Below are 24,427 nucleotides of genomic sequence, written 5' to 3'. Positions count from 1 at the left end.
CAATTAATAAATTTATGTGTTGGGAATTTGGATTTATCTTTAAAGAGCTTAGCAAGGCAAAGAAATTATTTTACCAGGTCTTCACTTAAAAACCTTTGTTTCTATTTCTAATGCAACAGAATTGGTCTTCATTTCTCAGACACACCCTATGCTTTCTCTTCATTTCACTCTTGTGCAATTCCTTCCTCCTTGAATATCCTTATAATCTCCACCCATTCAAATAAATCACCCTTCAAAGTAATACTCAAATACTAGGTTTTAAATCTTCTCTCTGGGGGCACCTGGGTGGATCAGTTAAGCTCTTGGTTTCTGCTCAAGTCATGATCTCGCAGTTCATGGGTTCAAGTCCCGCATCAGGTTCCACGCTGTCAGCATGGAGCCTGCTTGGGATTCTCTCTCTCCTTCCCTCTGCCCCACCCCACTCGTGTGCACACACTCTGTCTCAAAATAAATGGATAAACTCTAAAAATAAATAAAAATAAATAAATCTTCTCTCAGCCATTAATAATCCTAGCATCTTTGATCTGTCACTCTAAAAGGCCTCTACTTAGCACCACCCAATTCCTGGGCCTGCTTTAAAGATCCATGAAATAAGATGTGTTAAACCACTTACTAAATTATGAAGTAATATACAATTGTAAACTATTGCTGTAAGCACCGTGAAAATACTTGCTGGATACATGAATGGAAGCATCTACTCATAACCATGAAATATTTCCTTAATCTTCAAGCTTTATGAGAAGATGCCATAAAGTTTTTATTCATAATGTACCATTTAGTTGTATTAAAGTCTGGGTGCAAGTGTACATTATGAAGTATTGTGCGCTTTGGAGCATGATAAATTATGAGAAAAAACAAAATCTAGAAAAGAAACATACATTTTATGCTTATATAAGTGGATGAAAATTAGCTTCCACTGTCAGTTCCTAAAAACTTCCACATAATTTATATTTATATTTTTCCTTAGATTTGATTCATTATATAAAAAGTCATTTAAAATAATTTAAGGGCAGTATACAATATACTAAACTTCTTTAAAACTGTTCAAGATAGAGGCACCTGGGTGGCTCAGTCAGTTAAGCATCTGACTTTGGCTTAGGTCATGATCTCATTGTCTGTGAGTTCAAGCCCCATGTTGGACTCTGTGCTGACAGCTCAAAGCCTGGAGCCTGCTTCAGATTCTGTGTCTCCCTGTCTCTCTCTGCCCCTCCTCTGTTCATGCTCTGTCTCTCTCAAAAATAAATAAACATTTAAAAAAACTGTTCAAGATATTCTATGGTTAAAAACAATAAAATATGGGGGCACCTGAGTGGCTCAGTCGGTTGAGCATCTGACTCTTGATTTCAGCTCAGGTCATGATACCAGGGTTGTGGGATGAAGCCTCATGTCAGGCTCCATGTTGAGCTCCCTCTCACTTTGCCCATCTCTCTCTCTCTCCTCTCTCTCTCTTTCTCTCTCAAATAAATAATTAAAAAAAACACACAATAGGGGTGCCTGGGTGGCTCAGTCCGTTAAGCGTCTGACCTCGGCTCAGGTCATGATTTTGTGGTTCATGAGTTCAAACCCCACGTAGGGCTCGGTGCTGACAGCTCAGAGCCTTGAGCCTGCTTTGGATTCTGTGTCTCCCTCTCCTTGCCCCTCCCCCTCTCCCTCTTTCTCTCTCTCAAAAATAAATAAATGTTAAAATTTAAAGAAAAGCAATAAATTATGATAAAAAGTATTGAAATCTAAGAGACAGAATTCATAGGCTTAAACCCTTTATTAATTCGTGTTGTAATGAAGCAGATCACTTTAAATGTACTTCTTATGTTCTTTCAATTTTATATAAATGTAAATGAGGAATATTAGTATTAACTTCTCACATTAAGCAATACACTTTAGATGCATGTGAATATGATTGAAGGTTAGACAGAGGGTAAATTTTCTGTAATGCAATTATAGCATAAAAATAAATGACAGGGAAAATGTGACAAGTTCTGTTTTTTATTTATGAAATTGTGTCCTATTACAATAAGAAAATGCTTGGGCACAAATACATGTTCAGTACTTGTAATTTTATTAGGCAAGGCATAAACTCCCTGAAATATTTAAGAAAAACTTCTCTTAGGATGCTAATTAACAATTGCATAAGAAGAAGAAAATGTGCATGTCTGTGCCTATCACAAAAATTTATTAACAACCTGACTCCACATTTATGCATCACAAGACGATAAAGTCACTAGTGATGTTTATTTCTGGTCAAAAGAAAAATATCTTATTCAGACACCTAGAGAATAATAAAATATAGACACAGAAAGTGCAATCATTTATTTAACTGGCATATGGTACTGGTACCGTGCATTTACTGGCATGCCTTCCTATCATTGAGACAAATTTGATTGATTAGCCACTTTGCTTTATTCCTTAAGTGTTTTTGTTCTCTTTCAGGAACTGAAGTCAATAGGAAAACTGTATAACTAGGGATGTTCACTGCAGGTCAGACTGCCATTTATTGAGCACTGATACGTGTGAGGTCCCACTTAATCTCCACACATGTACCCTCCAAGATACGTATTATTTTCATTTTGCAGCTGAGGACACTGAGCTCAGAAAGTTAAGGAAACCTGTCCCAGGTCACAATAGCTAGAAGAAATAGTGCATCGATTTTAACCAAGAGTTGTCTGATGCAAAAGACTGCGGCCCTTTGTATTAGACCCTGCTACTTCCTGAAGCTAAGTAATGACTGTATGCTTTTATGGCTGCCTCCCTTCAATCCAAGAATTGGGAGATTACCTACAAAAGCAACTATGTACCTAGTGATGTTACCATCTCACATAATTTTCTGAGACCACTCCCAAAAACTACACCTTCATGAAATTCCTATTCCACATTGCACAAGGGCATCACTTCCCTTTTAAACAATTAAGTAAATCTAGAGTTTTTCATTCCCACCTTCCTAATGAACAGATATCTCTGCATCTGTTTGCTACTATTATAACCAGAAAGAAATGCAACCTGAAGGGACTCAAGTTTCTGTTAACTAACTCATTTACAATAAATGCACACACATACACACCCCTCAGACAGTCTTTCTTTTTTTAAGTTTATTTATTTTGAGAGAGACATGGAGTGAGCAGGGGGAGGGACAGAGAAACAGGAAGAGAGAGAGAATACCAAGCAGGCTTCACACTTTCAGCACGGAGTCCAATGTGGGGCTGAGGATCATGACCTGGGCCAAAATCAAGAGTTGGACTTTTAAACAGACTGAGCCACCCAGGTGCCCCAGATAGTATTTTTTTTTATTTTTAAAAATATCAGGGGCGCCTGGGTAGCTCAGTCGGTTGAGCGCCGACTTCAACTCAGGTCACGATCTCGTGGTCCGTGAGTTCGAGCCCCGCATCGGGCCCCTGTGCTGACAGCTCAGAGCCCGGAGCCTGTTTCAGATTCTGTGTCTCCCTCTCTCTGACCCTCCCCCGTTCATGCTCTGTCTCTCTCTGTCTCAAAAATAAATAAACGTTAAAAAAAATAAAAAAATTAAAAAAATAAAAATATCATATGTAAATTGCAACAATAAACATAAAAATATATATTTGGTATATAAAAAATATATAAATGAATACATAAATATGTATATAATAAATCCAAATAAGGCATTGAAGATATTAAAATCAGAGGATAAGTGACTTGAATCCATTCACTATTAAAGTCAATTGTCTGAGTTATACTCCTCCCACCTTACCTAGTCAATCTACCCAGTCAATCTGAAGAACTTAAACTGACCACTCATTTCTTTAAATAAGTTCACAGACACATTAATCTTCATCCCTCTGTCGAATTTCTTTTCAGGTACAAAAAGAGTTTTCTGTACATACAATCTTGTTAAATCCTTAAAGCTATATACCTCACTCTCCCAGATTTTGCTGGATTTTTCTGTATTTCCCAGTAATGGCTCCTATTTTGGTTCATCTGCTTCTCAATAAGGGCTAGCAAACATGTTTGACTACAAACAAAGAATATAAGCAAAAAGAGACTGAGAATTTTTAAAATAGGAATCAAACTAATGAGCTTATTTTCTTCCTTCTCAGAAACCTGATAGTTTATAGAGGCAGTGATATCATCTTATATACACAAAGCATTTTGGTAGAGTTTCTCAGTGCATCAGGTAAATAGTTGTCCCAAACATCCTCTAATAATTTCTTTCTGGTGGAGGAAATATTGTACATTCTTCTTGCTGGAAAATCTATCTAGAGCCAATGTACAATGGCAGCCACACATCTTCTCCAGATGAAGTTTTATAATGAGTACACTTTATTTTTTTATAAATTTGAGGGTAATCTTATTAAGAAATATTTTCATATGACACAGAAAGTTGAATGCCAGTACCAAGAATGTAGAGGAGAGGAGGCAGTGTATGAGGAAGTTAAGGAAAACCTACACCAAACCAAACTCAAAAGCAAGATGATCTCCTGAACTAAAATAAAAAAATCATGATGCCTATTGTCTAAAATTATGATGTTACTAAAATAGAATAAATATATAAAGGGAAATCATAATTCATTTTTTCCTTATCACAGGAAAAATCAAAGGAAAAGATAATTTAGAATTATAGCAAATGAAAACAAATATGAACTGGTTTGCTTCTGATGGGGCTCTGTTCTCCAGTGCACACCATAGAGAGCAATAAGGAAACTATATAAACTTGACTAAGCATTTATACCCACGTTCTCCATAAATGGGTTCTAAGTTGAAAACAAAAAGATAAAAATCCCAGCTATGATATTCTTAATCTGCTTTTGCATCATATTTTCCATCTACGCTAGTCTACTTAATAAGACACATGTGCTAAGTACATATTGGCAATGTATCTAAATCAGGAGAATATTGTTTTCTTATAGACAAACCATTGATACACTTACCAAAGCTATATAACTCATGAATCTATTCTCATGTTCTAAGCACAACTTTGACAATAAACTGTAAGATTAATATGAGTGTACAGATCCAACAAGTATGGTAGAAAGATGGATTGCACCATCAATTAAAGATTCTCAGAAACAGGACACAACAAGGACACTGTGGAGGTCAGAATAGCAAAGATGTTGTCAGGGAAAATAGGGTAAATTAGGACATTCTTTGGGAAAAGAAAAGGTGAGAAAAATAAACTTAATTAGGATCTGCATCCCAGTTCTAAACACATTAGGTTTCGGATTGGAGGCAACAAATTTCAAATTGATACCAGGATTTAATCTAATAGCAAATGACTGATATAAAGTCAATAGTAAGAAATCTATCAAACCAAAAAAAAAAGAAAACAACAAACAAAAACAAAAACAAAAACCTAACTGTTGGAAAGTGTCACCAGAAGATTATTTTTTCTTTTTTTCCCTTTTTTTAAATATGAAATTTATTGTCAAATTGGTTTCCATACAATACTCAGTGTTCCTTCCAACAGGTGCCCTCCTCAATGCACATCAGCCACCATCCCCTACCTCCCACCCCACATCAACCCTCAGTTTATTCTCAGTTTTTTAAGAGTCTCTCATGGTTTGGCTCCCTACCTAACTTTTTTTTCCTTCCCCTCCCCCATGGTCTTCTGTTAAGTTTCTCAGGATGCACATAGGAGTGAAAACATATGGAATCTGTCCTTCTCTGTATGACTTATTTCACTTAGCAGAACACTCTCCAGTTCCATCCACGTTGCTACAAAAGGCCATATTTCATTCTTTCTTATTGCCACGTAGTATTCCATTGTGTATATAAACTACAATTTCTTTATCCATTTGTCAGTTGATAGACATTTAGGCTCTTTCCATAATTTAGCTATTGTTGAGAGTTCTGCTATAAACATTGGGGTACAATTGCTCCTATGCATCAGTATTCCTGTATCCCTTGGGTAAATTCCTAGCAGTGCTACTGCTGGGTCATAGGGTAGGTCTATTTTAAATTTCTGAGGAGCCTCCATACTGTTTTCCAGAGCGGCTGTACCAGTTTGCATTCCCACCAACAGTGCAAGAGGGTTCCCATTTCTCCACATCCTCTTTAGCATCTATAGTCTCCTGTTTTGTTCATTTTGGCCACTCTGACTGGTGTGAGGTGATATCTGAGTGTGGTTTTGATTTGTATTTCCCTGACGAGGAGCGACGTTGAGCATCTTTTCATGTGCCTGTTGGCCATCTGGATGTCTTCCTTAGAGAAGTGTCTATTCATGTTTTCTGCCCATTTCTTCACTGGATTATTTGTTTTTCGGATGTGGAGTTTGGTGAGCTATTTATAGATTTTGGATACTAGTCCTTTGTCTGATATGTCATTTGCAAATATCTTTTCCCATTCCATTGGTTGCCTTTTAGTTTTGTTGATTGTTTCCTTTGCTGTACAGAAGCTTTTTATCTTCATGAGGTCCCAATAGTTCATTTTTGCTTTTAATTCCCTTGCCTTTGGGGATGTGCCAAGTAAGAAACTGCTGCGGCTGGGGTCACAGAGGATTTTTTCCTCCTTTCTCCTCTAGGGTTTTGATGGTTTCCTGTCTCACATTCAGGTCTTTTATCCATTTTGACTTTGTTTTTGTGAATGGTGTAAGAAAGTGGTCTAATTTCATTCTTCTGCATGTTGCTTTCCAGTTCTCCCAGCACTATTTGTTAAAGAGACAGTGTTTTTTCCACTGGATATTCTTTCCTGCTTTGTCAAAGATTAGTTGGCCATATGTTTGTGGGTCCAATTCTGGAGTGTCTATTCTATTCCATTAGTCTATGTGTCTGTTTTTGTGCCAATACCATGCTGCCTTGATGATGACAGCTTTGTAGTAGAGGCTAAAGTCTGGGATTGTGATGCCTCCTGCTTTGGTCTTCTTCTTCAAAACTACTTTGGTTATTCTGAGCCTTTTGTGGTTTCATACAAATTTTAGGATTGCTTGTTCTACCTTTGAGAAGAATGCTGGTGCAATTTTGATTGGGATTGCATTGAATGTGTAGATATCTTTGGGTAGTATTGACATTTTAACAATATTTATTCTTCCAATCCATGAGCATGGAATGTTTTTCCATTTCTTTGTATCTTCTTCAATTTCCTTCATAAGATTTCTATAGTTTTTAGAAGATTATTTTTCTAATTCCCAGACACAATATTATGAAACTTATTTAGTTTCCCATGCTTTTCTGGAGGCTTTTGTAACTCCCACTGTATCCGCAGAGTAGAAAACTACTAGAAAAGCAAGTAGTCACTTCCAACTAGGGACAACAGTTATTTTCCAGTTAAAGTTCACAAGACCAAAACATTAATTTATAAGGCAACAATGTTTAATTTAGGAAACCTAACCCACATTTTCTAGCAAAGCATTATTTTTAAAAGGAGGCTGTCATGATTATTTGGCATAAATAATTTAATGTGACAAATCAGTTTACTGTTGATATGCAAACAATTTTACCCCATATTGAAAAATCGCTAATTAATACAAATCCAATGTAAGGATTGTCCTTAGTAAAAACTGAACTTCATTGACACCTTCCCAAATATTTCATTCAGTAAACTACTGCTGTTCCATACAGTGAGAAGATTATCTTTTGCTATCAAAGAAGTTAATAAAGTGACAATAACAAAGTGATGTATCTGTCAAAGTTTATAGACAAGAATGTCAAGTTATAGGTTATCAGCCTACAGCATTGACACTGTTCATGTATCATAACTCCCCAACATATTCTTGTCAACATTGTTTATTTTCAGTCAGAGGTTCAATAATGACCATGTACTAAGAATGCCTTTGGGGAACTACCTGTTTACTTCAGAGCAAGTTTTCAGTTGGGTTTGTTTGGTTTTTTGTTTGGACAGATGGCATTTGTCAAATTGAAACAAACTTTAGATCAACTATATGAAAAATATCAGTTTTACTCCCTTTCCTATATTTGCTATATTACACTCAGCATATCCATATGAAGTACCACTCTACCCAGTTACTACTCCAGGTGCTTCAATCATCACTGATCACTTAATTATGAATAGTCTTTTAATCAGCTGCATCATACATTATATCTATGCAAACCCAAGGGATGGTAAAATATGTAATGGTCTGTAAAAATAATTAAAAATTATTCAGCCTTGTATGAGTAACTTGACAAACCCTCAGCAAGGAAGAGTGACGTTCAGTATTCTCTATTCAACAGATAATTAGCCAAATATTTCTCTCCTTTGCTAATCTCAAAATTAAACTACTCCTTTGGGGTAACCTGGAAGAATAAAAATAGGATGTTGAAGGACCTGGGGTAAAGACTTAATGTACTTCTATTTAATTTAATATCACTTTCTGCCTTAGTTCAACCATTTCTTTTGCTCAATTCATATTTATTTAATGATTCATTTATTTATTTTAGTTATTTATGGGGCATCACCAATAGGCACAATATTGGATCTAGGATATCAAAACAAGTTTCTTTGCAGTATAGTTAGGAAAACAAAACCTATATGGTGTATGTTACTAATTGTAGTTCAAGGACTGTCTTGTGTGAAGGACCTAACAGAAATAGGTAGAAAATGCACATCCCAGAAGAGCTCCTCCAAGATATTCTTTCTATTCCACTTCAATTTGACTCTTATTTCTCAAGTCCCATGATCCTCACACTAATTTATCTGGTTTACTTTGAGGTTATCATAACTACTTTCTAATTGAAGCACCTATCCCAATCCCAGTGAAATGATTTAATATACTACTTTTAGGATAAAGGACATTTATATAAGGATAACACTTTTAGAAAATTTGTTTCCTCATCTGAAGAAAAGAAGAAAAATAATATCTATTATTGTCCTTTTCACATGGATGGCCTGAGAAATAAATGGGTTGGGAATCTCAGAAAACTGTGTAAAATAAAAAATGCAAGCCAAAAAAGAAGCATCATTGTCAATTGCTCAATCAATTCTTCTGAGGAACTGTTTAAATCTAATACAAAATCTACATCCATCCTTGAGATGGAATATTCTGCCTATCCTTTTAAGATGTAATACCCATGATCTTAGACCTTTGGGCCTCAAGGCCCTAGAAAAAACTGCCTTAATTGACTTATCAAACTTGTCTCCCTTTCTTTCTCTGCATCTTTGGGTATGGCATACCCCCATTTAGAAACTCTTCCCCATTCATTAGCAATTGAATACACTTCAACATTCAACAAAACCTCAATGTCATTTTCTTATCCATGGATTCACAAAGTGTTATAGGCCACAGTGATCTCTCCCTCCTCAAAACTTTTGTCTGTATTAATCCTGCCAGACTTGTAATCACAGAAAATGGATTGAAATTTGTAGATTTTGTGTTATAATAAGAAAAGCCACCCTTGGTTGATTGAGTACTAAGGGATAGGCACTTTGCATGCATTATATCTTCTCACAACAAAAAATAATTTAGAAATTATCCTTTTCTATAAATAAGAAAATTGAGGCTAAATAAGATAATATAAGTAGCAAAAGGTCACAAAACAAGTGACAGAGCTGGGGATATAAATCCAGGCCTATCATGCTCATACATGTTTGCTGTGCTGTTTTCCCAGCTAGATTTCCAGATTTCCAAGCTTTATTCCCTGCACGTAGCACAGCACTATCTGTTCTGAATACTGTGGAATGAATGGATAAATGCACTTATTTGATTATCACATTATTATATTAACTGAAACTTTTCAGGCTAAGTCATGTTAGTTCAAGTTGCTGTGCTCAAGTAGTTTTACCTTAGGTGGCCAGAAAAGAAGGAAAAAATTAATAACCTGACACTAATTCTAAAGTTTATGTTTCATGAGTTGATTCACATGCATTTCCTTCCCCCCTACATTTTCCTTTTAGGTCTATGAAATTCTTCAGATGGAAAGTTTACATTTAAAAATATCTAGAGTAAGTAATTTTAATAAGATTTTTAAAAATCAGGATCCAAAACTCTTCTTTAGACCATGGACCTGTTATTATCTACAGAATACATGTTATTATCTATAGAAACTTTGAAAATAGGGATATAGATTTGTTCTGGTGTTAGAATATGAGTAAAAATCTGAAGTATATTTTTCCCAACACTTGACCAAAGTTTATTATAGGGAATAGTCATTCTCTCATGTATTCTAGACATATCTTAACATTTCTGAAATACGTAAATTATGTCTATGTTTTAAGTTCTGTTACTACAAACTAAACCATGCCAGTTTCATCAGCAGCACCTCTAATAAACTTCTTAATTAAATTTATAATACTGTCAATACCATATTTTATGTTGTTTTTATTAATGAAAGTCCTATGAACATATTTTATTCCTATAATTCTAATATTTCCCTTTCTGTAAAAACTTAAAGTGCTCTTTGGATAAACCATTTTCCTACTTAAGAGCGTATGTCTTACTACTTAAACTTGTTAAAAACTCATATTACCTTCAGTAACAGAAGACATTTTTACATTTATTTTTAATTGTTTGAATAACTCATGGCAAAACTTCTTTTTTACAAACCATGACTTGCCCAATCCTCATAGGTTATTAAAATAGTGTTAAGTATAATACTTTTGAATATTTTCATTTTGGCATTTAGTGCATTGGGTGAAAGAACTGATTTTTCAGGGTTTAAGGACTTCATTCCATCATAAAAGAATAGCAGAGTAATCTATACTAATACTTTTTTAAAAGCAACCTTGCTTCTCTGAAGAATAAACCCTATGACCCAACAATAGCACTGCTAGGGACTTACCCAAGGGATACAGGAGTCCTGATGCATAGGGGCACTTGTACCCCAATGTTTATAGCAGCACTTTCAACAATAGCCAAATTATGAAAAGAGCCCAAATGTCCATCAACTGATGAAAGGATAAAGAAGTTGTGGTTTATATACACAATGGAATACTACTTGGCAATGAGAAAGAATGAAATATGACCTTTTTTTTTTTTCAATATATGAAGTTTATTGTCAAATTGGTTTCCATTCAACACCCAGTGCTCATCACGAAAGGTGCCCTCCTCAATACCCATCACCCACCCTGCCCTCCCTCCCACCCCCCATCAACCCTTAGTTTGTTCTCAGTTTTTAACAGTCTCTTATGCTTTGGCTCTCTCCCACTCTAACCTCTTTTTTTTTTTTTTTTTCCCTTCCCCTCCCCCATGGGTTTCTGTTACGTTTCTCAGGATCCACATAAGAGTGAAACCAGAGAGGGTTCCGGAAGATGGCGGCGTAGGAGGACGCTGGGCTCACCGCGCGTCCTGCTGATCACTTAGATTCCACCTACACCTGCCTAAAGAACCCAGAAAACCCCCAGAGGATTAGCAGAACGGAGTCTCCGGAGCCAAGCGCAGACGAGAGGCCCACGGAAGAGGGTAGGAAGGGCGGCGAGGCGGTGCGCGCTCCACGGACTGGCGGGAGGGAGCCGGGGCGGAGGGGCGGCTCGCCGGCCAAGCAGAGCCCCCGAGTCGGGCTGGCAAAAGCGGAGGGGCCGGACGGACTGTGTTCCGACAGCAAGCGCGACTTAGCGTCTGGGAGGTCAGAAGTTAACAGCTCTGCTCAGAAAGCGGGAAGGCTGGAGGACAAAGGGAGGGAGAGCTGCTGAGCCCCCGGACGGCAGAGCTCAGCTTGGCGGGGAACAAAGGCGCTCGCCAGCGCCATCTCCCCCGCCCATCCCCCAGCCGAAATCCCAAAGAGAACCAGTTCCTGCCAGGGAACTTGCTCGCTCCGCGCAAACACCCAACTCTGTGCTTCTGCGGAGCCAAACCTCCGGCAGCAGATCTGACTCCCTCCCGCTGCCACAGGGCCCCTCCTGAAGTGGATCACCTAAGGAGAAGCGAGCTAAGCCTGCCCCTCCCGCCCCCGTGCACCTTGCCTACCCACCCCAGCTAATACGCCAGCTCCCCAGCACCACAAGCCTGGCAGTGTGCAAGTAGACCAGACGGGCCACACCACCCCACAGTGAATCCCGCCCCTAGGAGAGGGGAAGAGAAGGCACACACCAGTCTGACTGTGGCCCCAGCGGTGGGCTGGGGGCAGACATCAGGTCGGACTGCGGCCCCGCCCACCAACTCCAGTTATACACCACAGCACAGGGGAAGTGCCCTGCGGGTCCTCACCACTCCAGGGACTGTCCAAAATGACCAAACGGAAGAATTCCCCTCAGAAGAATCTCCAGGAAATAACAACAGCTAATGAACTGATCAAAAAGGATTTAAACAATATAACAGAAAGTGAATTTAGAATAATAGTCATAAAATTAATCGCTGGGCTTGAAAACAGTATACAGGACAGCAGAGAATCTCTTGCTACAGAGATCAAGGGACTAAGGAACAGTCACGAGGAGCTGAAAAACGCTTTAAACGAAATGCAAAACAAAATGGAAACCACGACGGCTCGGATTGAAGAGGCAGAGGAGAGAATAGGTGAACTAGAAGATAAAGTTATGGAGAAAGAGGAAGCTGAAAGAAAGAGAGATAAAAAAATCCAGGAGTATGAGGGGAAAATTAGAGAACTAAGTGATACACTAAAAAGAAATAATATACGCATAATTGGTATCCCAGAGGAGGAAGAGAGAGGGAAAGGTGCTGAAGGGGTACTTGAAGAAATTATAGCTGAGAACTTCCCTGAACTGGGGAAGGAAAAAGGGATTGAAATCCAAGAGGCACAGAGAACTCCCTTCAGACGTAACTTAAATCGATCTTCTGCACGACATATCATAGTGAAACTGGCAAAATACAAGGATAAAGAGAAAATTCTGAAAGCAGCAAGGGATAAACGTGCCCTCACATATAAAGGGAGACCTATAAGACTCGTGACTGATCTCTCCTTTGAAACTTGGCAGGCCAGAAAGGCTTGGCACGATATCTTCAGTGTGCTAAACAGAAAAAATATGCAGCCGAGAATCCTTTATCCAGCAAGTCTGTCATTTAGAATAGAAGGAGAGATAAAGGTCTTCCCAAACAAACAAAAACTGAAGGAATTCATCACCACGAAACCAGCCCTACAAGAGATCCTAAGGGGGATCCTGTGAGACAAAGTACCAGAGACATCACTACAAGCATAAAACATACAGACATCACAATGACTCTAAACCCGTATCTTTCTATAATAACACTGAATGTAAATGGATTAAATGCGCCAACCAAAAGACATAGGGTATCAGAATGGATAAAAAAACAAGACCCATCTATTTGCTGTCTACAAGAGACTCATTTTAGATCTGAGGACACCTTCAGATTGAGAGTGAGGGGATGGAGAACTATTTATCATGCTACTGGAAGCCAAAAGAAAGCTGGAGTAGCCATACTTATATCAGACAAACTAGACTTTAAATTAAAGGCTGTAACAAGAGATGAAGAAGGGCATTATATAATAATTACAGGGTCTATCCATCAGGAAGAGCTAACAATTATAAATGTCTATGCGCCAAATACCGGAGCCCCCAGATATATAAAACAGTTACTCATAAACATAAGCAACCTTATTGATAAGAATGTGGTCATTGCAGGGGACTTTAACACCCCACTTACAGAAATGGATAGATCATCTAGACACACAGTCAATAAAGAAACAAGGGCCCTGAATGATACATTGGATCAGATGGACTTGACAGATATATTTAGAACTCTGCATCCCAAAGCAACAGAATATACTTTCTTCTCGAGTGCACATGGAACATTCTCCAAGATAGATCATATACTGGGTCACAAAACAGCCCTTCATAAGTTTACAAGAATTGAAATTATACCATGCATACTTTCAGACCACAATGCTATGAAGCTTGAAATCAACCACAGGAAAAAGTCTGGAAAACCTCCAAAAGCATGGAGGTTAAAGAACACCCTACTAACGAATGAGTGGGTCAACCAGGCAATTAGAGAAGAAATTAAAAAATATATGGAAACAAACGAAAATGAAAATACAACAATCCAAACGCTTTGGGACGCAGCGAAGGCAGTCCTGAGAGGGAAATACATTGCAATCCAGGCCTATCTCAAGAAACAAGAAAAATCCCAAATACAAAATCTAACAGCACACCTAAAGGAAATAGAAGCAGAACAGCAAAGGCAGCCTAAACCCAGCAGAAGAAGAGAAATCATAAAGATCAGAGCAGAAATAAACAATATAGAATCTAAAAAAACTGTAGAGCAGATCAACGAAACCAAGAGTTGGTTTTTTGAAAAAATAAACAAAATTGACAAACCTCTAGCCAGGCTTCTCAAAAAGAAAAGGGAGATGACCCAAATAGATAAAATCATGAATGAAAATGGAATGATTACAACCAACCCCTCAGAGATACAAACAATTATCAGGGAATACTATGAAAAATTATATGCCAACAAATTGGACAACCTTGAAGAAATGGACAAATTCCTAAACACCCACACTCTTCCAAAACTCAATCAGGAGGAAATAGAAAGCTTGAACAGACCCATAACCAGCGAAGAAATTGAATGGGTTATCAAAAATCTCCCAACAAATAACAGTCCAGGACCAGATGGCTTCCCAGGGGAGTTCTACCAGACGTTTAAAGCAGAGATAATACCTATCCTTCTCAAGCTATTCCAAGAAATAGAAAGGGAAGGAAAACTTCCAGACTCATTCTATGAAGCCAGTATTACTTTGATTCCTAAACCAGACAGAGACCCAGTAAAAAAAGAGAACTACAGGCCAATATCCCTGATGAATATGGATGCAAAAATTCTCAATAAGATACTAGCAAATCGAATTCAACAGCATATAAAAAGAATTATTCACCATGATCAAGTGGGATTCATTCCTGGGATGCAGGGCTGGTTCAACATTCGCAAATCGATCAACGTGATACATCACATTAACAAAAAAAAAGAGAAGAACCATATGATCCTGTCAATCGATGCAGAAAAGGCCTTTGACAAAATCCAGCACCCTTTCTTAATAAAAACCCTTGAGAAAGTCGGGATAGAAGGAACATACTTAAAGATCATAAAAGCCATTTATGAAAAGCCCACAGCTAACATCATCCTCAATGGGGAAAAACTGAGAGCTTTTTCCCTGAGATCAGGAACACGACAGGGATGCCCACTCTCACCGCTGCTGTTTAATATAGTGCTGGAAGTTCTAGCATCAGCAATCAGACAACAAAAGGAAATCAAAGGCATCCAAATTGGCAAAGATGAAGTCAAGCTTTCGCTTTTTGCAGATGACATGATATTATACATGGAAAATCCGATAGACTCCACCAAAAGTCTGCTAGAACTGATACATGAATTCAGCAAAGTTGCCGGATACAAAATCAATGTACAGAAATCAGTTGCATTCTTATACACTAACAATGAAGCAACAGAAAGACAAATAAAGAAACTGATCCCATTCACAATTGCACCAAGAAGCATAAAATACCTAGGAATAAATCTAACCAAAGATGTAAAAGATCTGTATGCTGAAAACTATAGAAAGCTTATGCAGGTAATTGAAGAAGATATAAAGAAATGGAAAGACATTCCCTGCTCATGGATTGGAAGAATAAATATTGTCAAAATGTCAATACTACCCAAAGCTATCTACACATTCAATGCAATCCCAATCAAAATTGCACCAGCATTCTTCTCGAAACTAGAACAAGCAATCCTAAAATTCATATGGAACCACAAAAGGCCCCGAATAGCCAAAGTAATTTTGAAGAAGAAGACCAAAGCAGGAGGCATCACAATCCCAGACTTTAGCCTCTACTACAAAGCTGTCATCATCAAGACAGCATGGTATTGGCATAAAAACAGACACATAGACCAATGGAATCGAATAGAAACCCCAGAACTAGACCCACAAACGTATGGCCAACTCATTTTTGACAAAGCAGGAAAGAACATCCAATGGAAAAAAGACAGTCTCTTTAACAAATGGTGCTGGGAGAACTGGACAGCAACATGCAGAAGGTTGAAACTAGACCACTTTCTCACACCATTCACAAAAATAAACTCAAAATGGATAAAGGACCTGAATGTGAGACAGGAAAGCATCAAAACCTTAGAGGAGAAAGCAGGAAAAGACCTCTCTGACCTCAGCCGTAGCAATCTCTTACTCGGCACATCCCCAAAGGCAAGGGAATTAAAAGCAAAAGTGAATTACTGGGACCTTATGAAGATAAAAAGCTTCTGCACAGCAAAGGAAACAACCAACAAAACTAAAAGGCAACCAACGGAATGGGAAAAGATATTTGCAAATGACACATCGGACAAAGGGCTAGTATCCAAAATCTATAAAGAGCTCATCAAACTCCACACCCGAAAAACAAATAACCCAGTGAAGAAATGGGCAGAAAACATGAATAGACACTTCTCTAAAGAAGACATCCGGATGGCCAACAGGCACATGAAAAGATGTTCAACGTCGCTCCTCATCAGGGAAATACAAATCAAAACCACACTCAGATACCACCTCACGCCAGTCAGAGTGGCCAAAATGAAGAAATCAGGAGACTATAGATGCTGGAGAGGATGTGGAGACACGGGAACCCTCTTGCACTGTTGGTGGGAATGCAAATTGGTGCAGCCGCTCTGGAAAGCAGTGTGGAGGTTCCTCAGAAAATTAAAAATAGACCTACCCTATGACCCAGCAATAGCACTGCTAGGAATTTATCCAAGGGATACAGGAGTACTGATGCATAGGGGCACTTGTACCCCAATGTTTATAGCAGCACTCTCAACAATCGCCAAATTATGGAAAGAGCCTAAATGTCCATCAACTGATGAATGGATAAAGAAATTGTGGTTTATATACACAATGGAATACTACGTGGCAATGAGAAAGAATGAAATATGGCCTTTTGTAGCAACGTGGATGGAACTGGAGAGTGTGATGCTAAGTGAAATAAGCCATACAGAGAAAGACAGATACCATATGGTTTCACTCTTATGTGGATCCTGAGAAACGTAACAGAAACCCATGGGGGAGGGGAAGGGAAAAAAAAAAAAAAAAGAGGTTAGAGTGGGAGAGAGCCAAAGCATAAGAGACTGTTAAAAACTGAGAACAAACTGAGGGTTGATGGGGGGTGGGAGGGAGGGCAGGGTGGGTGATGGGTATTGAGGAGGGCACCTTTTGGGATGAGCACTGGGTGTTGTATGGAAACCAATTTGACAGTAAATTTCATATATTAAAAAATAAATAAATAAAAAAAAAAAAAAAAAAAAAAGAGTGAAACCATATGGTATCTGTCTTTCTCTGTATGGCTTATTTCACTTAGCATCACACTCTCCAGTTCCATCCACGTTGCTACAAAAGGCCATATTTCATTCTTTCTCATTGCCACGTAGTATTCCATTGTGTATATAAACCACAATTTCTTTATCCATTCATCAGTTGATGGACATTTAGGCTCTTTCCATAATTTGGCGATTGTTGAGAGTGCTGCTATAAACATTGGGGTACAAGTGCCCCTATGCATCAGTACTCCTGTATCCCTTGGATAAATTCCTAGCAGTGCTATTGCTGGGTCATAGGGTAGGTCTATTTTTAATTTTCTGAGGAACCTCCACACTGCTTTCCAGAGCGGCTGCACCAATTTGCATTCCCACCAACAGTGCAAGAGGGTTCCCGTCTCTCCACATCCTCTCCAGCATCTATAGTCTCCTGATTTCTTCATTTTGGCCACTCTGACTGGCGTGAGGTGGTATCTGAGTGTGGTTTTGATTTGTATTTCCCTGATGAGGAGCGACGTTGAACATCTTTTCATGTGCCTGTTCCTTTTTAGACAAATATGCTTTCGAATTGCCAGTGATGAAAGGGGTATACAAATATTAAAAGCATTGTAGCACAGTGAGATTACATTCTAAGGTCCAAGGCAAGACAGATAAACAAGTGAAGTCTCACATTAGTCAAAGAGTTACTTCTTAATAAAATTTCAGATAACTAACTTTTGTTTTATATTTGCCAATGCCAATTAAAAGTTCAAATGAACTTTTATTAACTACTTACATTTCTTTTATTTCCTATTTTAACCATTTATAAAAAATAAAGGAATTTTTTAGAAGAAATTGGAAATTTGTTGAAAGACAAGTCAACTTAAAATTAAAAGAACACATGCTATATATATATATATATAGCCATAAGAAAGCCATAAGAAAGCCATATATATATATATATATATATATGGCTTTCTTATGGCTTTCTTCCTATTAAAACACCAGAAGTTTTAATTATGTTATGTGACAGAACCTATATTTAAATGTTCTCTTTGGATGTGGAAGTAATGATCTTTCATATTGCATTTCATTGATAAATATGAAAGCAAAATATTCATAACTTTATCATAATTTTCAAACCAAATTAAGGAAGAATCATCCTGGCTATTTCCATATAGCAAGGAAAAATCACGAAGTGCATAGCCGCAATTTTGAGTATGAAGAGAATTATTTACAAACACTCCATTTATTTTTTAATTTAAAAAGAATTTTTTTAATGTTTATTTATTTTTGAGAGAGAGAGAGATAGCAGAGTGTGAGCAGGGGCGGGGAGGGGCAGGGAGAGAGAGGGAGACACAGAACTCAAAGCAGGCTCCAGGCTCTGAGCTGTCCGCACAGAGCCCCACACGGGGCTCAAACTCACAAACTGTGAGATCATGACCTGAGCAGAAATCGGAGGCTCAGTCGACTGAGCCACACAGGTGACCCAACACTCCATTTATTTTTAATTCACTTTACATGGATTTTTCTGTCATCAAGGTCTTTGGGTGTATTTATAATATATTGTGATTTTTTTTAATTACAATACCTAGAGGATTTACAATTTAACGTTTTTTTTTTTTTTTTTTTTTTTTTATTTTTTATTTTTGGGACAGAGAGAGACATAGCATGAACGGGGGAGGGCCAGAGAGAGAGGGAGACACAGAATCGGAAACTGGCTCCAGGCTCTGAGCCGTCAGCCCAGAGCCTGACGCGGGGCTCGAACTCATGGACCGCGAGATCGTGACCTGGCTGAAGTCGGACGCTTAACCGACTGCGCCACCCAGGCGCCCCTAGGAGGATTTACAATTTAAAGCAAACTGAGAGCCCATGGACTAGATGCAGACCACAGATGATTTTGCTTAACCTGCATAGTATTTCTTTCTTTTTCTTTTCTTTTGTTTTTGTTTTGCTTTTTATTGAGTTGGTTACCAACATTTAAGAAGAATTAGGGAATTTCACGTAAAAATCTGCATTCCCAGCTTCTCTTAAAAACTCAGAACCTGGGGGGCCTGGGTGATTCAGTCAGATAAGTAACCGACTCTTCATTTCAGCTCAGGTCTTGATTTCACGGTTGGTGAGATCAAGCCGCACATCAGGCTCCATGCTGGGCATGGACCCTGCTTGAGATTCTTTCTCTCCCTCTCTCCCTATGCTCCTCTCCCTCTACTCTCTCCCACTCTTTTCTCTCTCTAAAAAAATTAATGAAAAAAAAAAAAATAAAAACTGAGAGCTTAACAACATTGGGCCTACATTCCCAGATGGTAGCAATAAGTTGAGCTAAGTAATAGCTGCCACCTTTAGGGGCGCCTGGGTGGCGCAGTCGGTTAAGCGTCCGACTTCAGCCAGGTCACGATCTCGCGGTCCGTGAGTTCGAGCCCCGCGTCAGGCTCTGGGCTGATGGCTCAGAGCCTGGAGCCTGTTTCCGCTTCTGTGCCTCCCTCTCTCTCTGCCCCTCCCCCGTTCATGCTCTGTCTCTCTCTGTCCCAAAAATAAATTAAAAACGTTGAAAAAAAAAATTAAAAAAAAAAAAAATAGCTGCCACCTTTGGAAAGAATACATACTCTCTAGGTCACCATAGTCCCCACCAATCCCTATTGCTTATAGTCTTTCATTTACTTTACCAGCCTTGCCTCAGTAGGCATTAGAGTTTGCAACTCTCCTGTTTCTCTGTAGTTTATGCGAGTGAATCAGTACATATACTTTTAAGAACATTTAATGGTTTTTCTCAGATCACAGGAAATGTAAGAACGCACTACCTATATATGTACATATGTAATGTGTGCTCTGATCAATATAAAATAAAACTATAAAAATCTCTCTGACCTCAGCTGCAGCAATTTTTTACTTGACACATCTCCAAAGGCAAGGGAATTAAAAACAAAAATGAACTCTTGGGACCTCATGAAGATAAAAAGCTTCTGCACTGCAAAGGAAACAGTCAACAAAACTAAAAGGCAACCGACAGAATGGGAAAAGATATTTGCAAATGACATATCAGACAAAGGGCTAGTATTCAAAATCTATAAAGAACTCACCAAACTCCACACCTGAAAAACAATCCAGTGAAGAAATGGGCAGAAAACATGAATGGACACTTCTCTAAAGAAGACATCCGGATGGCCAACAGGCACATGAAAAGATGCTCAACGTCACTCCTCATCAGGGAAATACAAATCAAAACCAAACTGAGGTATATCCTCATGCCAGTCAGAGTGGCTAAAATGAAGATCAGGAGACTGTAGGTGCTGGCGAGGATGTGGAGAAACGGGAACCCTCTTGCACTGTTGGTGGAATGCAAACTGGTGCAGCCACTCTGGAAAACAATGTGGAGTTTCCTCAAAAAATTAAAAATAGTTCTACCCTAAAACTCAGCAATAACACTGCTAGGAATTTACCCAAGGGATACAGGAGTGCTGATGCATAGGGGCACTTGTACCCCAATGTTTGTAGCAGAGCTTTCAACAATAGACAAATTGTGGAAAGAGCCTAAATGTCCATCAACTGATGAATGGATAAGGAAATTATGGTTTATATACACCGTGGAATACTATGTGGCAATGAGAAAGAATGAAATGTGGCCTTTTGTAGCAATGTGGATGGAACTGGAGAGTGTAATGCTAAGTGAATTAAGTCATACAGAGAAAGACAGATACCAAATGTTTTCACTCTTATGTGGATCCTGAAAAACTTAACAGAAGACCATGGGCAAGGGGAAAGAAAAAAAAAGAGAGAGGGAGGGAGCCAAACCATAAGAGACTCTTAAAAACTGAGAATAAACTGAGGGTTGATGGGGGGTGGAAGAGTGGGAAGTGGGTGATGGGCATTGAGGAGGGCACCTGTTGGGATGCACACTGTGTGTTGTATGGAAACCAATTTTACAATAAATTTCATAAAATAAAATAAAATAATAAAATAAAATAAAATAAATCTATACAGGGGCATCTGGGTGGCTCAGTCAGTTAAACGTCTGACTTAAGCTCAGGTCATGATCTCGCAATTTGTGAGTTCCAGCCCCATGTTGGGCTTGCTGCTATCAGTGCAGAGTCTGCTTTGGACCCCCTCTCTCTCTGTCCCTCCCTCACTTGAGTGCTCTTTCTCTCAAAAATAAAAATTAAAAAAAAAAATAAATCTATAATGATAAACTGTTATAATTAATTAAATAAGAGGGCATTGCATTAATTTGCATGTCATTTTACTAGTAAAATTAAAATACAATGAAAGTAAATTTCAATGTCTGAATTCAATTGTACTCATATAAAATTTTAAAAAATTACTTTCAAAATCCCAAACCTTAACTCAAAACTCAATCCATTTAAATTTTTCGGTTAAAATCATTAATTAATGAAATCTAGTGGGTTCTAATCTCCCATAACACAAAAGTGTCCAATGGAAAGTTTGGCACTTAAGGAGGCGCATCCACTGCTTCAGGTCACTTGGGTATTATTTAGTGTGCATGATATTTAAAAGTAACATTTAGTATAGGAAATATCCCAGATATTATAAACATCACCATAGTGCTTTCAATTTTCTATGTTGAAAATCCAGAATAAATCACATGGTGTGGTTCCCTTCTCCCCCACAACCCTATGACATTTTTGTTGTACAAAAATATGGATAAAATATTTATCAAGGGCAGCCCTGAAGATATTCGGGAAAAATCCCCAAAAGGTGACTTAACCTGAGAAGGGTACAGGGAAGAGAACAGGGGGCAGTATTGCCAGGCAATATCAAAATGAACTTTATAGGATGCCTGGCTGACTCAGTCAGTAGAGCATGAGACTCTAGATCTCAGGGTTGTGAGTTTGAGTCCCATGTTGAGTGTACAGATTACTTAAAAGATAAAAAAAAATCTTTGTAAAAAATGTACTTGAGCATGATGGGTTGCCTTCCTCTTCCCTTGCTTCTCTGAGTTACTGTCCATTATTTTCCCCATTACAACCTAAAAGGTATAAAGCCTAGAGCAATATGGTATCTCTGATTGCAACTCAACTGAAATTGTCATAGATATTTCAGGAAGTTTCAAGCATAAATCTTCCTAGATTTCAAACTATTTTTTAAAAATATATTTTTAGAAAAAAATAATTTAGAATATTTTAGAACTACTAGCATGCTTACAAAATATATCCATGCCTAATGCTTAGAATAATTACAGAAGAATAGATGGCTTATTTTTTTTCCACTATTACTATAGCACACTTAATAGCCTGTGCTGCCCTTCAAAAGTGAATGTACCTTCCTAAGCATTACAGAGTCATGAGGGGAGTGAATTACCTTCTCACTGTTTTACAAAGGTGTCATGGTTTTCATGTCAGTGACCCTCACTCAACCCACATCAATTTTGTAGCCTTTCTCTAGACTCTGCTTTAGTTCCCAGGGAAGGAGTTACTTCCTGTGGCTGGAAGTCATCTCCCCACTGGATGGTCCTAGGATCCATTCTCAGTTAAGAGATATGAATGATTACTGTCAATAGTGAAACTACAGCAACACAAATTAACTAGTACCTTCAAATAGACAGGATCTAATTAGCTATTTGGATTTCATTTTTCTTTTTACCAAGGATTAAGAAAGATTCAACATTTGTTCTTAAACATTTCAATGGCTCTACTTTCCTACCTTAATAAGTATAGTACAGGAAACAAAATTATTAAAGTTGGGCTGAATTTGTACAGGCTCCAGGACATTCCCAGAAAGTTGATTTTAAAAAAATAAATACATAAATACCTGTTAACAGCTTGTTTTCTTGTCATTTGCCTCTTCCTTCTAAAAGGAGAGTGTAGCAAAAAATAAATAAATAAAACTGGTTAATCAAGAGTTCTGGATAGTTAGCTTCCAATTAATCAAGGCTTTATTATATTTCACACACACAAAAATCTTAAATTCTTCAAGAATTTTAGATAGGTTACACACAATGAAACACCAGCAAGGAAGAGCACAAAGAAGGTAGAAAATCCTGAATTGTTATTAGATAATGTTTTAAATTATATGGACAATGGTATTATATTTCTGGTCTAATCCCCACTGGGTAAAGAATAATCTGAAATGTCATGTGGTTTAGGGCTTTTCCATATATGAAGGCAAGGAAATAAGATTATAGATTTCCGTTTATAAAAATGGCCTCGGGTCATAACAATTCAAAAAAAAATTCAGCAATATTGAGTCTTCTTCTTCTCTCTCAAGAGCTTTCTTCCCATCCCAATGGGTGTTCCAATACTTTTAGAGGAAAAAAAATCCCCTTCTAGGTTTTTTTTAGTTTTTTTATTTGGCCAACAGGATGATGACAGTGAGCCAATATCAGTTTTATGTCTTAATTTTCTAAACATGGAGCCATGTAATCACATAGCTCACTGTATACTTATTTCTGGAGCAATAATGAACTATTTTACATCCTCCCCAAAAGGGTTACACACACACACACACACACACACACACACACACACACAGAGTCATACACACATCCACACAAAATAAACACATGCAAAAGAGATTAATAAAAAAACCCACAAAATTAGCTTAATTAAGAAAGCAAACATTTTTTTCCAGTAGTATCGTATTTCCCACTGTTTCCAAACTCCTTAGTGAAGAACAGTGAAATCTAAAACATATTGCTTCCAGAGAAGATGGCAGAGTAGGAGGACCCTTGGATCACCTCGTCCCATGGTTACACATAGATAACATCCACATTAGAGTAAATAAACCAGAAAACGACCCAAAGACTGACAGAACAGACTCTCCATAGATAAATGTAGAAAAGATGCCACATTAAAGAGGGTAGAAAGGGCAGAGATATAGTTGAGAGTCAAACTGACCTGTAGGACTGTCCATGGAAGGGAGAGATACCTTGGGCAAAGAAAATAAAGGGGAGCAGACCCTACACCAAACATGACAGGCATGGGGAACCCAAAGTGGGAAGATGAATCTCCATAATATTTGGCTTTGAAAACCAAAGGAACCTAACTTTGTGTGTTCTTAATAATCAGTAGGGCTTAACACATGGAACTTTAAAATTCAGCAACTCCACTCTGGAAGATCCAGAGGGCAATTGCAACCTGAGTGCCTGCCATTAAATAAACACCATAACAAACAGCCCCACTGAAATACAGCATAGAAGCAGTGGTTTGAAAAATGCCTGGGGTGTACAGGAAGGAGATTTATTTACTAATGTCAGAGCAGGTGCTGGGGAAGAGCTCTTTGAGGACTTCTAGAAAAAAAGAGCTGGCAGGGGGCATTTCCCTCTCCTGCCCCACAGCCTACCTACCCAGACAAGTGTGGGAACTACTGCAGATGAATACTCTCCACAAATCT

At 38.1% G+C, this 24,427-nt stretch overlaps 1 protein-coding gene across 1 annotated transcript in view; it reads right to left on the bottom strand.

The window, feature by feature from the left end:
* DACH2 (dachshund family transcription factor 2) overlaps positions 1-24,427 on the bottom strand; it is a 748,066-nt gene that overhangs the window by 471,938 nt on the left and 251,701 nt on the right. The window contains exon 2 of the mRNA XM_058712506.1: positions 22,847-22,885. Within this exon, the coding sequence (XP_058568489.1) occupies positions 22,847-22,885 (39 nt within the window). The remainder of the gene's footprint in view (positions 1-22,846; positions 22,886-24,427) is intronic.

The sequence above is a fragment of the Neofelis nebulosa genome, chromosome X, assembly GCF_028018385.1.
Source record: "Neofelis nebulosa isolate mNeoNeb1 chromosome X, mNeoNeb1.pri, whole genome shotgun sequence".
NCBI lineage: Eukaryota > Metazoa > Chordata > Mammalia > Carnivora > Felidae > Neofelis > Neofelis nebulosa.
Note: the sequence above shows the minus strand (reverse complement) of the source record. Positions and strands in the feature narration are given on the sequence as shown.